At 42.1% G+C, this 20,354-nt stretch overlaps 1 protein-coding gene across 6 annotated transcripts in view; it reads left to right on the forward strand.

The window, feature by feature from the left end:
- TMEM108 (transmembrane protein 108) overlaps positions 1-20,354 on the forward strand; it is a 326,114-nt gene that overhangs the window by 154,380 nt on the left and 151,380 nt on the right. For 4 of the 6 annotated variants that reach the window (XM_070576061.1, XM_070576058.1, XM_070576062.1 and 1 more), the window contains one exon: positions 18,607-18,692. In XM_070576061.1, coding sequence (XP_070432162.1) covers positions 18,653-18,692 — 40 coding nt within the window. In that variant the 5' untranslated portion in view covers positions 18,607-18,652. The remainder of the gene's footprint in view (positions 1-18,606; positions 18,693-20,354) is intronic. The other 2 variants (XM_070576059.1, XM_070576060.1) reach the window with 1 other exon arrangement.

The following is a 20,354-nucleotide window of genomic DNA, read 5'->3' on the forward strand; positions in this document are numbered from 1 at the left end:
TTCTCCAAGTTCCCCGATTCTCACTGGCCAGAAAGACTTCCTGGGTGTGATGAGGAACAAAACATGGATTGGGTATCAACTTCCTGTCTGATATGAAGCTGCTTTCTTACATCAGAGGCTTTAGGTTTCCTTTCTGGTTATAAAATCAGTCTCATGGAATTGTAACATCTTTAATCCAACGTAACCAAAATCATAAGACTGTAAAAATTTTAATTACGAAGACCTGTTTGAGCATGGTATAAAAGTTACCATACAACACTCACATAGTAAAATCCAGTGTCTGACCTCAGGGAACTGACACTTGGGTTGTGTGTGTCTGTGTGGGTCTGAGTGTCAAAGCACAAACAGATGACAGGCAACGATTTAACAATCTATTATAGAAGTCATGTATGATCTTAAAACAGGAAAGAAAAACTTGTCCCAATCATACCCTGAACTTTCCCGTATTTGAACTTTTTAATCCTGTTGGCTATACATGGAAGAAAAATAAAAACAATCATAGTAAGAAGAGACAACTAATTCTATTGATATCTCCTTATAATTTATAAGGTACTTCCACATGTGTTACCTAACTTAATGCATGCACTGAGCAACTCCTGAAGGGTGGTACTGTTTCCTGTTCTTAAGGTAAGCAGACTGAGGCTCACCAAATTTAAGTAAGGTGTAAGATTTAAAAGTCCTAAGAGACAAAACTGGAACAAGATCCAAGATTTCCTCACTTTACAGTCTATTCTTTTTCCATCATATTTATTGCTTTTTCATCCAAACATTCCTCTTGACCTACCCTTTGAAGTTCATCTGGGCTGCCATCTTCTTTTTTTTTAAAATTTTTCTTTATTTTTTATTTTTCCTTCTCTTCCCCAAAGCCCCCAGTATGTAGTTGTGTATTCTAGTTGTGGCATGTGGGACGCCGCCTCAGCATGGCCATGTCCGCACCTAGGATTCGAACCAGGAAAACCCTGGGCCGCCAAAGCAGAGCGCTGGAACTTAACCACTTGGCCACGGGGCCACCCCCAAGGCTACCGTCTTCTTCATGTAGGGTTCTCCAGTCATCCCATCTGGAGGAAATTCTTCCTATTCTCAACTCCTACAGCACCACATGTTTCTGTTATGGTGTTTAACCTACAAAGCCTTTGCGTTGTCATCATTACTTTATCACTACTTTATGTACTTACCACCCCCAGACGGTAAACGGCTTGAGTCCTGGGGGTGTATTGTTACCACTTATTAGCAGGAGGCATGCAGGAAAAGTGTGACTGACTGAGTGAATGAATGAATATGAATAAATGAATGACTGACATTCCGAGAGTCTCTGCCATGAAGCAGTGTTGTGATGACTCACTTAGCAGAGGATCTTTCCTCTTAAGAGTTCCCAGTCAAGGGCGGAAATGAGCTCAGATGCAAGATGAGGCTGGGCTTTGAACACAGAGGCGCTGTACCAGGCAAGCCATAGGGGGCACGCCTGTTTGGCTGTGCTCTCCTCTTTACCATGGTTTCTTTAATTTCTCTTTTTAAGCTGGTACTCCTTTGGGGCCATAGTAGCTCTGGAGCTATCAGATAGAAATGCCCTCCCTTTGTCTCTTGTTATCTAGCAGTTCTATTTCGGTTTGAAGTGATTCAGAGACTTTTCCACCTTTCCCTCTACCTTTTGCAGATCGAAGCATATCCTTTAGCTGTTGGTAAGCCACTGGCCACACTGGCCTCCTTGTCATCTCATTGTTTTGTGTCTTCTCATCTCTGTCATCCTTGACGGTAGTCCATTTGGAGCAGCGAGGGAATTCTTTTTGAAGGAGGTCACACTGGCTGTCTTAAGGGTCGGCCTGTGATAAAGTCGCTGTAGGGATATCATTGTGCTGCTCTTGTGCGTGGACAAAACACTGAGAGTTGTTTTGAGTAGGGCTCCCACAGAGCTTTTTCTCACCATGTAGCCTGTGAACTTGGAACCTACTAGTAGTTTATTAGACTGCTAATCAAAGTGGAAATGAATTAGCAAGATAATTACAAAACCAGTACAATGTCCCTTTCCAGTATATATAGTTTCAAATTATGATGTTGGCCATGTAGATTGATGTATTCCTTTTGTAAAATAACTTAGCAGCATGTATCATAAATTTATGTATGTTTATAAACCTCTTCTGACCTGGTAATTTCCTTCTGGGAGTCTAGTCAAAGGAATGATTCTGAAGTTGAAAATATGAATGCAACATATCAGATAGGGGATTGCATTCAGCAGTGTCAGAGAAACCATTACAGCAGCTTAACAAAATAGATATTTATCTTTCTCACATAAGAAGTGAGGAGACTGATATTCAGGGCTGGTGAGGCAACTCCATGATACCATCAGCATCCCAAGCTTCTTCAGTGGCTTTTGTCCTTGCTGTCCCTTTGTGGTGGTAAGATGGCAAGTTTACTTCATGTCATTGTTCCAGGTGAGAAGAAAAAAGGACAGAGAAGGATAGGTAAAACTTTCCTAGAAATCTCAGGTGGACTTCTGTTTATTTCTCATTAGCCAGAACTGTGTCTCCCCTGGCTGCAAGGGAGACTGGGAAATTAAGGTTTGGATCAGGTATATTGTCAGCTTAACCCAAATTGAGTTTTGTCAGTAAGAAAATTGGAAGAATGGTTATTGGTAAAACCACTAGTAATGTCTTCCATAGTGATCAATGTATTGAAGATAACAAAAGTAAAATAACGGAGGCATGCTCACTGTCCATTTGCAGAGTAATAGATAGATAAAATGAGCAAATGTGTGATGGAATAAGTAACTAAATTATAGTTTTGTCGGGAAAACAGAAGCCACTCTAGGTATGAGGAACAGGAAACATTTTAATACAGGGAATTAGAAGTTTATACAACCCTTGGAAGGCTAGAGAGGTAAAGGTCAGGAAGGCCACTAACGTAGCTTGGACTCCTCCCCAAGCGGAGCCAGAGGCGAGGATTTATAAGCAGGTGGTATACTTGGGAGGTGATCTCAGGGCTTGGCAGTGGGAGATAAGGGAAAGAGGAATGACCAACATAGGGGTGTGTTGTAGAGCTTGCATTATGGGAAGTAGGAGCTTGATTCTCCTACTGAAAAACATAGTAAGTACCTTCCAGAATTGTCTGCCCAAAGGATGAAAAGAGGAAGATTTATCCATTGGTTCCCAAGAATTGTCCCCAGGGACATTAACTCCCTGTATTTCTGAGCTGCACAAGTGTATGTGGGCCAAGCTGACTGCCATGACATCTGCAATGTTGGAGGAACCCTAGACCAGAAAATGGAAATGTGTATCCTGCACTTGAGGTGGGATGCTGCCACATGAAGTGAGTTGAAGTCTATATGGAACCGTGTAACCATGGCTGGAATCAGAGGTAAAACCCAGAGGATAGGAACCAGGGTGCCGAGGCATCTGCTACGGCGAATATCAGGAAACTGGACGTGAAGGAGTCATGGGCAGCAGCCACTCCAGTAGCTGCCTGCAGTGCCCAAATAGGTGGTTCTTTGGTGGACACTCAGAAGCCTCTGGCAAAACTTTCCATCTCTAGACCACTGTCGCACAGCTGCTACTGGAGAATAAGGGCTTCTCTTTCACGTTTCAGATGTCACGCAGGTGCCTCCAGTTGGTGGGAATCTGCTGGGAATCCTGATTGCCAGGGCCTCTGAGAATATGGTTTCCAGGCTTCATGCCCCTGAGGTCCAGGGGACAGCTCAGAAGGGTGAAGGTTGTCCTGAGTGTCAGTGAATGATATCTGGCCTAGCAGCAGCAACTTAACAAGGAGTTTATAAAAATGTGTAGTGTTTAAAAACTTCTTGGGGCTGGCCCAGTGGCGCAGCAATTAAGCTCACACGTTCCGCTTCTCGGTGGCCTGGGGTTCGCCGGTTCGGGATCACGGGTGTGGACATGGCACCACTTGTCAAGCCATGCTGTGGCAGGTGTCCCACATATAAAGTAGAGGAAGATGGGCATGGATGTTCGCTCAGGGCCAGGCTTCCTCAGCAAACAGAGGAGGAGGATTGGCAGTGGTTAGCTCAGGACTAATCTTCCTCAAAAAAAAACCTTCTTTTAATCCCTTCCTATTCACCCAGTTGGTGGGGGAGGGATACCACCCTAGGGTTTGGGGGTGGCCAAACACATAACACCCAACACTGGACGGGCGAGGTCAACAGCGTTGCTTAGTCACATACACTCACACACACAGTCACATGCACTCACAGCTGGGGATGAGGACACTGCATGCCACCCAGGGCCACACAGGAGCTGCACTCAGGAACGGCATGAACAACCAAGGGCTGTGGGAGGCCGGCTTTGTAGTATCAGGAGGGTGGGGTGCCCCCTGGTTCCTGTGGGAGGATGTGATTGGCTTGTTTGAATAATTCCACTTGCTGGCAGGGAACTGAAACCGCTACTGAGGGATAAGCAGGAACTATGCCTGATCCCTTTGATAAGGGGAGTTGCTTGGCTAGGGGACCTTATCCACCGGAACAGCATGGGGAGGGGAGCTTGCGTTAGGCCATTGGAGGCCTTCCTGATGTTATGAGAGGTCAAGGCAGCACATAATAGTAAGCCTTAATTTTAGGCCTTATACCACATAAATAACAAGCAGTCTTCACTAGTTAGGTACAGAAAAAAGGGCATATCTTTTTTTAAAAATTAAGATTAAATGACTCTCATTTGATCATCTCATTTTGCGAGGCAGCCCTTTTTTCCCAGGATTTCTTCTGTTTTTGTGACGAGCCCCAAAAACTCAAGGCCCAACTTAATCCCAAGGGTCAGGCCTTGGTATAGTGTCCCCTAAGAAAGGCAAACAAGAAAATGGGTCCTGGCACTTAGTGAGCATTGGAAAATGAATGAAAATAATTGAATGAACAAATACATGAACTGGAAAGCAAGCCAAGCCAAGAGACAAATCCTGAGCTTCTCACTGTTTTTGCTTCGGCAGACTCTTGCTGTCTGTGGCCGTCCAGATCCACTCTTCCACCAGGTGGCGTGTCCATGGCTTTAACACCACCTTGTCCATGATGGGAGGAGAGTGCACTCTCCTTCTCAGATCTGAAACCCAGTCCTCCCTCCCTCAACAGCTGCTCCCACAGCCTTTAGTGGGCTGAAGGAAAGGGGGAAAGAATCTGGAGCTCAGGAAGCATTGCCCACCCAATCTGCTCTTACCTGGACCACTTCCCAGGGTCAGAAATAATAGACAATAAGTTTTCTGCATTACACACTCGTTGATGTTTTCTTTTGTTATTCCCCCTCCAACACACACCCTAGCCTCTATAACTGTGGTAGCCACCAGCTTCCTGTGGCTATTTCAATTTCAATTTAAAATTCAGTTCGCCTGTTACTCTTGCTACATTTTAAGTGCTCAGTAGCCACCTGTAGCTGGTGGCTACTGTATTGGACAATACAATGTTTAGAACATTTCTGTCATCACAGAAAATTCTGTTTGACGGTGCCACCTGCATCAATTTGTAGGATCCTTCATGCATTTAATCGATCTCTTGAACGCATGCTACGTGCCTAACCTTATTCTGAGCACCAAAGATACAGCAGCAGACAAGACAGACAAACTTTCTGTCTTCCCAGAACTTACATTTTATTGACAAAGCCTGCCTCCAAATGTCAGTGTGTGTACGTTGCTGAGGAAGGACAGCCCTAGAAAACACATGGCTAATTGTTTCTTAACATAGTGGCTCATCCCCAGTCTGATTTCCTTGAGGGATAGCTTAATTTTCTTCACCTTGTGGACCATCGAATTTTAAACTTCTGCTTCAGACTGATTTGCAAGCTACGAATGGCTTACACGTTTGATTTACCTTTAAGTATTGGCTGTCATTGTGGAGTCTTTTAGGTTCTGGGTGAGAGGTTTATTTGAAAGTAGTTGTTTTAGGATTTAATTGTTTAGATCAATTCCGGCTGCCTGTGTTTAGAATTTTAATCGAGTGAAAGGTCTAGTTCTTACCAGCTGTGTATAACCACAACAGAGAAAAATACATTGCAATCATTTTGTTGGTTTTCCTACCACAAAGCCTATGTGTTCATACGCACCACCTCCCCATACAAGGATTACTCTTACAGCATTAATAATACCAGCCTAAAAGGTCGAATAATGGAAATGGGTGGTATTTCTAAATTAGCCATTAGAATTCAGACACACTACGCTAATGCTTTTAACAAGAGCCACTAATGCTCTCCACAAGAGCCGAAAATGCCAACACCAACAATCTGTTTGAACTAATGAGCTGTAAACATTTCCCCCACTGGTGAACTGATGAATTATAGTATGTTACAATTGAAAGGGACCTTGGAAATGGGTCTTTCTGCTCCAGCTCCTTCTTTGCTCATTTATTGGTCCTTTGAAGATATAAATAATTTGTCCAAGGTAATAGCCGAAGGGTAAAACCCTGCCATAGCATAATAAAGGGGTCCAGAAATTCATTTGTGTAAAGCAGGGATTCTCAAACTTTAGAGTGCTTCCTGGAGGCCTTGTTGAAGCACAAATTGCTGGGCTCCATCCCCAGAGTCTAGGATTCAGTGGGTCTAGGGTGGAGGCTGACAATTTGCATTTCTAACAACTTCCCAAGTGCCGCTGGTGGTCAGACTGCGTTTTGAGAATCACTGGTATAAACCATGTCCTTATATTACTGTGAAGTTAGTGAAATGATGAGAGCAAGCTTACATAGCCAGGCAGCCTAGAGATCTGAGGATCCAGCTGCATGATCCACGTCTATCCAGATGTAGCCTTGGGTTCGGCACCACCTAGTGGTGGTCATCTAAGGCTGTGTAAACATCAATGGGGACGATTCTGGGTCCTGCAGCTGTCTGGGACTTCCAGGACAGGGACATTGCAGCTATCTCTTGATCAGTAGGCATTTACTTTGTTGTTCTGATCTGGAAGATTGAGCCTTGGGGACCCAGCCCCCATCTCTGCTTCCTCACTACTGCCTGCTGCTTCCCTGTCGGTCTTGTCCCTCCTCCGTATATGCTTCCCTCCCCCAGGAGAAGAGAACATGGGCCCAACCCTGCTGGAGAAGCTGGAGAACTAGTCGCGTTAAATCCAAAACTGCACTGTGTAGGAATTGTAAAGCAGCCGGTGTAGATCTGTTGTTCAGAGTACTCATCCTCGAACTTCTGTCTCACTGTCCTCACTCAGCACCTTTGCACTTTTCTACCTTTTCCCATCAAATTCCAACCTTGAAAGTTTAGCTCGGAGTCCATCTGCCTCAAAGCCTTGTCCTGCTACTCTCCATAAGATGTCCTTTTTGAGTCCTCTGAAGAGAGAGGACATATTTCTTCTGCTGTGATGCTCCAGACTGTGTAGATGTGTTATGTCATTTCATTCTCAAACAACCTTGCAATGTGGGTGTGATACCTGTTTCACAGATAGGGACGCTCAGAGTCAAGAAGGGTTAACACATTTTCCAATTTGTTATAATTTGCTAGACTGTACTGTAATAATTTGTCTAATACAGCCGGTAGAAATAAAGCTGGCTGCAGAGTGATTTTTGGCCTATTCTCTCCCTGCTAAACCGCAGGCTCCTTGAGGGCAGGGAGCATGTCTCATTTGCTTTTAGCCCCAGCCCCTACTACTCACACAGTGCTTATGACATTACAGCACTCAGTATTATCCAAAGGAGTGGATCTCCAGGTTTGCTGCTGCTTGTACTGTATCTTCTCTCTGTGCAGTTGGCTGTGGTCCCCACAGGGAAGGGGCCCCTTCAGTGTGGCCTCTCCCCGCTGCTCCCACTCAGAATTCGCAGCCTCTGTCTCCCTCTGAATGCGGTCTTCAGGAGAAGGACTGTCCCTCCCCCTTGGAGACGAAGGATTTGAAGATTAGTGTGGTTTCAGCTCTTTGCCGGGTTCTTCATCTGCATGTGGCTTCCATACCCTCTTCGCTTCACTGAAACTCAGTCCCTCTCCCTTTCGGTCATTATCTCCTTAATCTTCCAGACATTCCTATGCAACAAGTAGCAGAGACAAGTGAAAGGTTTATCAAAGAGAGATTGGGTAACAGATCACAAAGAGCTCATGTTGCTTAAAACTTGAGAATTGCATGAGAGGCTGTGGATCTAAATATTTAAGAAACACTGAATCACTCATTTTCTGTTTGGAATATAACTTGCAAATGTGGTTTCATTTATCATCCCACTTCCTCAATCTCTCATAAAACTGCCAGTTTCAGGAATGAGAACAAATAGCTTGGCCTCCCTGTGGCTCTAGCAGTCTCTTAGGCAGGGGCTTGGATCCCCGGTTCTCGACCCACTGTGCGTAGAACCCCCCGGGAGTCTGATTTAATTGATCTGATGTGTTCTTCCATGCTTCCAGTGCAGTCAGGTTAAGAACAGTTTAGGTTCTTGGTTTCCAGCCCTAGCTTATCATGAGAGCCATCGTGGGAGCCTTTTAAAATTGGCTCATTGAAGAACCTGGGAATTAGAATTCCTGAGGGAGAAACTTAGGTATCTATTTTAAAAATAGATTCTGACCACCAGCTGATTTGGGGAACACCAGTCGTGGTACCTCTGGATATTTCTTCCAGCCCTTTTAGTCATCAAAGCAAGACAGAATTATCAGCATAGTTAAATGAGGCCCTCACAGGTGAGGTCAAATATATTACTTTGCTCGTGCTTCCTGGAGCAAGGCATTAAGCTGAGAATCATCAGAAATGCTGGGAATACCATGGCTTCCCTGTGGGCCTGAGCTTGCCTGCACTGGTCTCACCTGTGACCTTAATCTGTTCCAGTGATGGCTGCACCCCCAACTTGCCCACATAACTTTTCACTTCATTATAATTTTTATTCCAGCTGCACATTCAACAAACTCTATCTATCCTGTGGAATCACTTGGCATAAATGACATATTTTGAAAGATTAAACTGGAACCACAAATTAAAACTCTCTTCTTACTAGCTCAAGGGTTAAAGAACCCATTAGGTGGCTTGAAGTGGATGGAAGAGCTGAGGAAGGAGAATGGGGGGGGGAAGGAGTTTTAGGTTAAAGGTCAAAATTAAAATTAGTAATGACTATGATATTGTGAATAATTTCACAAACTGAAATGTATTGCCTGTTCAGAGCATAAATCTTGGGTTTAAAACATTCTGATAAGAGTTTTGCCTCTTTCATATGGCCTTGCCTCCCTTTCTGTTGTAAAACTTGGCACATCTTTTGGGACAAATGCCTGCTACCCAAAGGAAATACACATATTTTTTAGATCCCCAAATTCAATTTCTGAAGATGTTTTTCAGCCTCAGCAAAAGAAAAAAGAAAAGTGAATGAGTTTGCTGTGGACAAGAAATAGTCTTTTTCATAAGTAGTGCAGTCAAAATGATGGAACGTGCTCCTTTAGTATTTGGCATTGCTACAGAATCGTTTAATTCCCTGACCTCAGTGCTGAGTTTTAATACCAAAACCATAAAAGGAAGAGTGGTACATACTCTTCACCTCCCACAAGCACCTTTCTGTCTCCTCAAATGAGATAAATGGTCTTAATATACCTTGATGCCAGAGGAAGGGGGTCTGTGTCATTCAAATATTAGTCTCCCTCTCTGGTCCTATTTTTACCCGTTGCTGACCTCACTGACTGTGGACAGAACACCCTCCCCCAATAAATGCAAATCAACTCCAGCTGGCCTTGAGGAACACTCCAGCAATTAACTTCTCAGCCCTCCAAGCAGAATTCACGTTAATTGAGTCCCTATTGTAGGCTTTTCCTTAGCAGAGGAATAATTTTTGCCCTTTGGAATTCAGTATCTCAGTGCATCTGACCGCCTCAAATATTTTCTTTAACTTTTCAGAGAAAGAAATATGAAGGGGAAGGGAGGAAAGGAGCCCTATTGAAGGTGTTTTTTTGCCTTTAAAGTTGGCGGAGTGAGAGCCTGCCCATAGGGCTGCTGGAGGACTGACCGAATGAAGCAAGCGCGAAGAGCTGGTCTGCCGTGCTTCCTCAGGGAGTCCGTCCCCACGGACGGACGGACGGACAGACACACTGTTCCTCAGTGTGATAGGAAAGCACCCAGGCAGCTTCTGCATCAGGAAAGCCTTTATCAATCAGAAGTCACACGGTCCTATTTTTTTTGTCTTGTGGTGTTGGCCCTCATGAAATTATCGCTAGTATTTTAAAATGGTGAGATTCCATCTAAATGTCTGGCTTCTCTTGAAAATTTAGGGAAAAAAATTTTGAGAAGATTTTCAGTTTCTTTAAAAAAAAAAAAAAAGGAAAAAAGCCCTGTTTTCCTGTTGACAAATTAGCTGGAGCCAGAAAAACACTATCCCCTTATGCTCTCTAGTTCACCCTCGTCCCTCCTACTCCCTGTACACTCCTAGACCCGAGACGGAGGTGGACACTGTAACCGTGCTCACACTGTTGGTCGTAGGATCAGAGGAAAGTGAAATACTTCTTGCGCAAACTGAGAAAATTTGGAAGATAGACTAGGAGGACCATGAGTTTCAAGAAAAATGAGAGAGAACATTTATTTCTTTTTGGAAATGAAGGATATTCCTGTATTTAATATGCAAAGCATCTGTATCAAAAGAATTTGACTAAAAACACCACGATAACCCAGACCCAACCCTGCGGACACGTGCATCCGTCTATGACTGATGGCATAAGTGATCCTGAGAAACCTTCATACTTGCCTTCCTGAAGGAAGCCAGTGCTCATGAGGCTCAGGCCCTGGGGTGGCTTGCTGAATCTCAGTTCCTTCTGTTTTTCTGGTTCTCTCTATCCCCCGGTGGCCAAAAGTAGCTTGCCTGTACAGCATTAGCTCAGGAGAAAGGGAGAGACGCGTGCAATGTGCCAGGCACACAGCAAGTGCTTTCCTTCACTTGATTCTGCCGGCAATACTCCGATTTTGGTGTTAGCCCCATTTACTGATGAGAGAGCTGAGGCTCAGACAAGTTAACAGAGCAAAGCCACTCAGTGACGGGCCTGCCTGATTCTTTTTTCTCCACCATGGTGCTTGTGCTGCTCATTGAAATGCTTTTCTGGAATTATTACTTAACACAATGACCTTAGCTTTTATTGTGGGTTGATAAGGAGCAGCCACAGAATATGTGAATATTCTCTTCACATTCTATAAAACTATTGAGGATGCTAAGGCTTAGGTTTGTATTTCTGAAGAAAATGTCCTTCTGTTTATGCAGCCAGAAAAGAAATGATGCTAGCTATCCTTTTTGCTTTTATTTTCAGGAAGCTCCAAGGGAAATGTATTATTACATCTTATGGTGAAATTAATCCCCCCTTTCTGCACGTAATTTTGGATCTCTCTTTCTGATGTCATTAATGTACTTTGATATGTTAATAATCCTATTGTACAAGTTGCATCTAGTAGTAAGCTTCTTCAGATCCTTTTTAAGGAAGAAAAAAGGTATAAATTATAATTAAGAACCTTAAAGTTCAATTTATACCCGTAAGAGTAATTTCTAAATCTAATTTAAATAAGACGCTGGATTTAACAAAAGGGGCTATTTGGGGAGTAGCCCAAAAGCCTTTGGCTCATTTCTAGCTTAGAGGAAGCAAAATTAAGAGATGGTTGGTATATGTAGACAAAGAGAACAGATTAGTGGCTACCAGGGGAAAGGGGGGGTGGGGAGTGGGCACAAAGGGTGAAGTAGTGCGCCTACAACACGACTGACGAACAATAACGTACAACTGAAATTTCACAAGTTTGTAAACTATCATAATCTTAATAAAAAGTTAAGAAAAAAGATGGTTGGTAAGCTCTGGCCTGAAGTGTCATATCTTGCCTTCTGCTGTTGGGTAACAGCTGCTGACTCGCACAGAGCATTTACTGTGCGCCAAGCCCTCGTGCGAGTGCTTTGCATGCATTGTCTCAGTCTTTGCAGCAAGCGTTTGCATTTTTTTTTTTTTAAGATTGGCACCTGAGCTAACATCTGTTGCCAGTCTTCTTTTTTTTTTTTGTTACTTCTTCTTCTTCTCCCCAGAGCCCCCCAGTACATACTTGTATATTCTAGTTGTAGGTCTTTCTGGTTGTGCTATGTGGGATGCTGCCTCAGCATGGCCTGATGAGTGGTGCCATGTCCTCGCCCAGGATCTGAACCAGCAAAACCCTGGGTCACTGAAGCGGAGTGCGTGCACTTAACCACTCAGCCACGGGGCCAGCCCCTGCAGCAAGGATTTCAAGTACCATTCTCACTCCTTTTACGAACAAGAAATCCAAGGATCAGAGAAGTCAAGAAACTAGCTGAAGGTCTCATAGCTGGTGGGTTTGATCTTGAGCAAAGGCCCGTAAAAGGAAGAGTAGGCTCCTTTTCAAACTTCTTCACACACCTGTGATGTTAGTTGTTATGTCAACTCTCCTATTCCTCCCCCACTCCCATTAGTTTCCCAGAGGGTACTCTGAGGTATGTTGGCCATCACCTTAATCAGATCTTCCTTTATTCTAGAGAGATGGAGAGCCATTGTTATGTTTTGTTCGAGCTCTACTGGTGGCCTGGATTGTTGGTCAGCTTCATTCTTTGCCTCACAAACTATATTAAAGCTCTACTCAAATACAGTTGATTCTCACTATTTGTGGTAGTTATGGTCTATAAAGTTGTGAATACTGAATTAGTGAATACTGAACCATTGCTCCTAGGGGAAATACAGGGTTAGGTTCCTATGAGTCTCTGGTCACATTTTTGTCAACTGATCAATACATAATCTTATTTTGTATGTTTCTGTTTAAAGACACCTTGTTTAATATATATTGCTGATTCGTTAACTTTGAACTCAAGGCCAACAGCACTATAACTGATGCCTGAACATAGCTTGTGTGAGACACGTATTTTGTCCGTGAGGCCCGTCACAGCCTTCTTGCACTAAGGATCACTAAGTAGCACTTCAGCACTATGCTTGGGGGCCATTGCAAACAGAGATAGCAGTAAAAAGCACAAAAATGCTAAAAACTGACTCTACATAGCCTGCATAAAGGATGCTTGTTTACAGTATGTGAGCTGAAACAAGAAGGCAGAGCGTCACCTTGCTTGACTTCAGCCAGGAGCATGTGTGTTGGGCAACTCAGATTTTTCACCACTCTGCGTGTGTCTCTGAATGACTGCTAAAGCACCATGGGTGTTGATTGTGAGGTTATAAAGAAATTTTAGGGATATTAACTCTTTGCTTGTTAGAAATTGAACATTGTTTCTAATTTTTCATTTGTATTTTTACTTAGTAGTATTTTTTTATTGTGTAATTTTTTATGTGATAACATTTATCTACCTTTTTCCTTATTGCTTCAAACCTTGATTCAGAGTTAGCAAAGCTTCTCTACTCCCAAGTAGTAGAAGTCACCCGTATTTTCTCCTAGTACTTGTATACTTTACTGTTTTACACTCAGCTGTCTGATCCGTTTGGAACTTACACTGGTGTGTGGTGTTTGGAATGAGTACAGTTTTCTCTTTTCCCATATCACTCTGCCATTCTCTCAACAACTGTTTGAAAGTTCATCTTTTTGCCCACTGATTTGATAGGCTGCCTTTATCATATCCTAAATTTCTATATACAATTCAGCCTATTCATGTGTCAATATTAAATTGTTTTAATTATAGAGGTTTTAGAGTGTGTTTTAATGTCTGGTGGGGCTGGCAGTCCCTCCCTCCCCTTATCCCACCTTATTGGGTTTTTTGTTTTTGTTTTCCAGGATTTTCCTGGCTATTCTTCCTTATTTGTTCTCTATGAACTTGTCATTTCAAGTCAATTTCCATATCAACTATCAGAGGTTTTCGTTTGACTGTGTATTACTTTTTCTCTGATCCATGGACATTTCTAATTGAAACATCTTAAGTGGTCTGTGAAACAGAAATTTCCCTCCTGAGTCAGTGGAATGGATTGTCCCATTTAAGCCACAAGGAGAGGCAGGATTCTATTAGGCTGGCTCTCGTTAAGGAGTGGTTCAGGCCACATGCACCCCCTGGCTCCCCCTGCGCTAATAATCAGTAATGTCCTCACCTATGTTGCTGTCTCTGCATGTTTGGTCAAATGTTTTCATCCTCCTCTTCTCTCGTTTTTCTTCTATTCAGCCTTTTGACTGAAGAACTCTGTACTTTCTTAGGATTTCATCCTAGAAATTAGTTGTCATCCTTGGAGCTCCTAAATTATTCCCTGAGAGACCAGATACAATTAGTGTTTCCTACTGTACAATTGAAAAGAGGCTCTTGATGGAGTCTCATTGTGGCTCTCCGTCTATCCAAAGCAGCACCATTGACCCAAGAGACTCAACAAAAAGCCATCATTTGAACAGTGAGTGAGTTCCGTTAGGTCACAAAATGAATATACAAAACTCAGTCATTTTCATAGAGCAATTAGAAAATATAGTGGAAACATAAATTCCATCACAGTGGCAAAAAAATACAGAATGCCAGAATTAACTCGACAAGGCTGTAGTACTTAAATGAAGGAAAAACACTACAAAACTCCACAGAAAGACCTAAATAAAGATTAATTTTGAATAAATACTAGGCCATATGGTACTTATAGTTGGGATAGCTCTGTGTAACCCAGATGATCCCAAGTGTCCCAGGCCTTTGGGCTCAGTTGTTTCTTAATATAAGAATAAAATGGCTCTGTTCCATGCCTTATAGAAGTCTAACAGTTTCTTGAAAATTTCTAAGCATTTCCAGAGATGATTGAGTGGCATATGTTCCCCTAGATCAATATAAGCTACAGCTGTTTTTCTGCTCTCCTGTTACTTGATCATTTATTTATTCTTTCATTCATTTGTTTTATTCACTATGCATTTATTGAGTATGATAAATAAATGGCAAGCAATAGGATATATTGGAGTATATGAGGAAGCCATTTGGTTTAAAACTAATTCCACCTGAACTTGTTTTTCCAAGAGGGTTTGACATGGCCGTTGAACATGCATTGTATATCTGCTTTAAGTATTTGCTATGTCCCAAAGACAAGAGCAATACCCTTAAAGATAAGGATGTAACTTCCCCCACATCACTGTTTCCTTAAGGATAAGCATCTCTCCCTAAACTAAGGATTGGTTGCTGACCTGCTGTGCTCACCTTGTGACCACCCACCTTGTGACCACTGACCCGCTGTGTTCACTGAATTGCTGTGCTGGCAAATAATCCCGTGACTATTGTAAAAGGGACATTCCAATCATATGTGATGTACACTCTTTGACAGTATATGACCACTCTGTACACACCCACTTCATTGGAGTGCTCCATTCCTTTGCAAAAGGACTCTCCAGGGCTATATGGTCCTTATGGTTGGCTCATAATAAACTCATCTCAATTTTGACGTACAGATTGGTTATGGATTATTTGTGTCAACAAGTACTTCCCATGTCCTCAGCAGCCCATAGCTGCCCTCTAACCATTGCTTATGGCTCCTGTGGCTTCTACTTCTGTTTCTGGTCACCTTGTCTTGGGACATAGTCTATTCTCTTTCATCGCCCTGCTGAGCCCCACCAAAACAAAGATATTTTGTACAAGACTTTTGCTGAGGTTTTGAGGATACTCAAGGTGGATAAGCATTGTGGGAGAGAAGGAGGACAGATGTAATGTGTGAGTACAAATAGCATAAAACAGGAAGCAATGAAATATTAAATACTACATGTCTTAAAGGTCATGGGTCATCCTCTGTGGGAAATTTCTCACTTTATCCTTTATTCTTAGCTCCTACCTGCTGCTGTCCTTTGGAATTGCCTCTGTCTGTCTCTCAACATCTCTTGTTTATCATCTCCTTAGCCTCTCTGATTTCTGAACCACTTAACCCCGCTTTCCTAGACTTTGGGAATTCAAACCTCCTGTCATTTTATAATGGAGAGCAACTCAACTCTCTCTTTCTCTCATTCTTACTCATCCAGACTGCACTTAGGGGGGCTTTAATCTGCCTAAACAAAGAAGTCATTGAGCTGTTGTGCCCCCCCCCCCGAAGGACCTTCTCACCCTCTAAAGGGAATTCTTATTGCCAGAGCTACAGTCTTTAAAATATCATTTAGTTTTTGCTTCACTAAACTTGGATTTTAAAGAGATCAACTCTCTCCCAAATTAATAAAGCAAGTAGAAGGTAATTCCAACTATAATCCCAATGGTGTTTTTTCTGGAATTTAATAAAGTGATCTTAAAGTTAATTTGGGGGGAAAAACAAGCTCAAAGAACAAGAAGACAGATCTTAAAAAAGAAGAGTAATAATGGAGCACTAATTCTACCAAGAGTTTAATTTAAACAACACTTGCTGTTATAGTGGAAGAATGAGTGAACAGAAAAGTAAAATGTAATACAAAGTCCTTAAACAGATCTAAAGGAAGTCAGCCACACCAGAAGAAAAGACAGGCAACTGTGTCATCCCAGACTAAGGAAGGCCTTTCTAATCATGGAAATGTGTGTTTGTGTATACATTCTTACCAAAAAATAAGGAAAAAAGCATGCTTGGACCTTAAAAACAGTATGCTAAGTGAAAGAGCTAGACACAAAAGGCCATATGTTGTATGATTCTATTTATGTGAAATATACAGAATTAGGCAAATCCATAGTATATTAGTAGTTTCCAGGGGCTAGGGCAAGGGAGGATGGGAATTGACTGCTAATGAACATGGGAGTTTCTTTTTAGAGTGATGAAAATATTCTGGAGTTAGGTACTGGTGATGATTTCACAACTTTTGAATATGCTGACAACCACTGAGTTGTATACTTTGAAGGCTGAATTTTATGATATGTGAATTATGTCTCAATTAAAAAAATTTTTAAGATAAGTCAATTTCACTTGGGGTATCCTGAGAAAAAAAAACCCAGCCATGCCAGTAAATAATGGTTAAAAACAAAAATATTCAATGACACTTGTTAAAGATGGTAAGGTAAATTTTATTCAGGACCATCAATATAGGTATAGGGCCCATTGCAATGGGATTTTACAGTGAGGAAAAGAGATTGGGCTCAAATTGTAATACAGCATGGGCGAGTAAGGATTTATAGCCAAGGAGCTGGAGGTCATTGGATGTAAAATTACTAAGAGGAAATATCAGGGCTAAGCTGACCTAACAGGATTCTTGCTGAAGACAGGCCAGGGTCATCATCACCTGGGGGATGGTAGAGGATGAGGGGCCTGATCTGATAGTGAGGGTAATTAGATGTTGAGAGTGAGGGGTTCTGGTTAAACAGACTTAGCACGGTTCCTGCTAAAACTAGGTTTTACAAGGAAGAGCATGGATGGGCCTAGGAGAAGGTTCAGGCACCTGACTAAAGAATCTTTGTCAAATGTGAATTAAAAATTTTTAAAAGACAAATGACTAATAAACGTATGAAATGCAAATTAAAGCAATGAGATGGAATATTTGCCTACTTACTTGGCAAAAATGGAAAGAAGTGATAAATTTCATTGGGTAGGTTGTAGTCTAATGGATAGCCTCATATCCTGGTATTGATGAAGGGCAATTTGGCAATATATTTCAGAAGCCTTTGTAGGGGAAGAAGAGATTTTCTCTATCCACTCTAAGTCCTTCTGGCCAGGCTGTGAATTAAATTGACATAGGACAGAAGAAAAGGAGAAAATTAAACAAAGTTTTATAACATGCATACATGGGAGAGACCCAGGAAAACTGAGCAACTCGCCAAAATGGCCGAGGCTCTCATCTTAAATACCGTCTTCAGCTAAAGACACAGGAGGATGTTGGGGGCGGGTGTTTGGGGCTTCAGAGGGGAGGAAGGCAATACTGATGGAATGGAAAAGCAAATGTTTGGTAAACAGAACTTTGATAAGAGTGGGCTTAGCGAGGATCTTCCCAGTCTACCTGATACCCAGAGTTATCTGTGGTGATGGCCTGTCCTCGGGACAGGCCTTTGTTTTAAATTTCTTTTAGGCAGTTAGAGGGAAGGTCAAAGTTTCTTTCAGAGTCTTTTTGTTCTTAAAAATAATCAAGGCAAGGCAAAGAGACACATTTTGGGGTAGCAAATTCTGATCCCCCAAACCTTGAATTGTGTTTTTGTGATTTCATTTCTAGTAATTTAAATACTGTGCTCCATTTAAAATATAGTAGTAAAGTAACAGTAACAATACAGGAAGATGTTTGTGCTGCTAGGGAAAAAAATTAGAATGTATAATCCATTAAATGAGACAGAGCAATAGAAGTGCACACTTGAAAGGCTGGAGAGAGAGGTAATTTGGATTTTCTTGCATATTCTTATCTATATTTTCTGTTGATCTGTATTTTCCAAATATTCTATACTGGAGGTATCGTTTATGATCAGAAAATAATAGAAAAGTTATTTAATATAATACAATGTCAAGTGTGGTGTAGCTTTTTGGGTGGTTTCATTTGGTAAGCTTCTTGGTGAAAATGAGTGTAGAAATTTCTCTCCTGTTTCAAGACTAGAGATACAGGGGAGATAAAATGGAAGTCCTCAAAAGTTCCAAAGCCAGATTCTCACTCTCCACTTGCCCCTCTGAGTTTCCTTCAGTGGTGTGCATACTTTCAGGATTTGACCAATTGATTAATTGGTAGTTTTATAACATAGACTATTGTAAATTAAATTGTAGTGTATCCATTCCAGGAATTTTTCTCTTCAGAGTCAGGTATTTTAGACTTCACAACTAGGATCCTGTTGAGTGGAGCTCTTTCTGATTATTGACTGGAATTACGTTCCTCAGATGTAACAGTTTTCTTCTCCCGATTTCCTAGACAGAATCATGAATAAACTGGAGGACAAGCAGGACCAGATGATACCATGAAGAGGAGTTTACAGGCCCTCTATTGCCAACTGTTAAGTAAGTTGCTCTTGCATTTCTTCTCTCCTTGAACATGCCATGTTATTGTCTGTCCAGTGCCAGAAACTTACACACTTTCTGGAGGAAGACCAGGGTTTGGTCAATGACCGAGGACAGTAAATTTTCCCTCTTCATTGTCTTCTGTTGCCGTGGGCGTCAGTTGTTATGTAGACTCCATTATAATAATTCTAAGTTGGCATGTTAAGCATAGTTAATTCGAGAATGAGTGTTAAAAACATCATTGCTCCTGGTTTTGTGGCAGAATAAAGGGTGTTCCAGGATGGCCCCCATAGGTTCCTCATGGAGACTGTGTTTTCTGGATTTTGTCACATAGAACCTGTTGCCATTCAGTGACTGTACAGCTTTTGGCTTGGAATGTTTTGCATAATTACACATGTTCTTAAATAATGGGTGGTGAAATGTGACTTCTTTAGGTTTGGTGGTAGAATGAAGAGTGTTTGATTATGACTTTCTGCATGTTGCTCATGTGTTTTGAGGATTGAGCCAGAAAGTGCCAGTTGCCGCTTAGTGATTGTATAGCCTTTGGGATTGGAATTGTTACTGAATAAATGTGAAAACCAGTAGCAGTTGGTGGGTTTGATATTCAGATTGACCCACTTGGGACAACAGGCATTGCCCACTCCAGGTCAGACCAAAGCCATTGAGTTGGGAAAACTTGGAGTTCCTTGTGCTTGTCTAGTTCTTGCTGAGGTAAATGGAGGACTTGTCTTTCTGAGGCTGAGTGGCTCCCTGTTAACTTTTGCCAAGAAAGTAACAGGAAAAGAGATTGAGATGCAAATCACCAGTCAGTCGGCCCTTAGAATTGAGCAATTCAGGTTACCGTTGCACCCCCAGTGCAAAGCACTTTATCTACAGACAGCATTCTGGTTGGATTTTAATTGACTCATTTCTGCTACTGAATTCTAATCCCTGAAACACAGATCTGTTTTCAGCCTGGTGGAATGTCGCCAAGAGTTAGAGGGACTTTCATGTTCTTTCTTCATGTATTCTATTGGACTGTAGGTTTGTGGCCTTTTTATTTTTTTTAATGTTAAGCTTGCTGGTGAGAGAAAAGGCTTTACAGATTGAAGAAGCAATGTCATCAAGGCATGATTAGCCCTGCCTTGATGGTAGAGAGGACATTTGAAGGATAAATAGGATTGCACACACAGACGCCCCCTCAAGAAGGCGAGGCTGGCTTTGTGGGAGAAGAAACAGGAAATGAATAAGAGCAGAGTAGATCTGGGAGGCAGCAAAATCTTTGTTGAGGTCACCTATGCTGCTTGCATGCCCCAAAGTTTGCATAATATTATAAGGTTATATATGTGAAAGGCATCAAATCAGTATTTTATGGTTCAGAGTCAAGTTTTATGCTGTAACAAGGCCCATCCTCCCAAGTGGAGCATACGTGAAAGCTCAAGGGGATTTCCTCAAACGTTATCTGGATAGCCTGGAAAATCAACTTAGTCTTAACACTGTCATTGTTTCCAAGCTTGCCTAGAAATGCAAGCAGCCCAGAGTTGGTTTCCTGCTGGTCAGGAGGTAGGTAATGGCCCTCCGTAAACCACCCTGTTTACTAGATAGCTGGTTGTGTACAGGAGCCCAGCTTTGTACAGAGCTGGGAGGGTGGAGCTCTTGGGCACTAGATTCAAGTTCACTGGG

This window comes from Equus przewalskii, chromosome 15 (genome assembly GCF_037783145.1).
Source record: "Equus przewalskii isolate Varuska chromosome 15, EquPr2, whole genome shotgun sequence".
Lineage (NCBI taxonomy): Eukaryota > Metazoa > Chordata > Mammalia > Perissodactyla > Equidae > Equus > Equus przewalskii.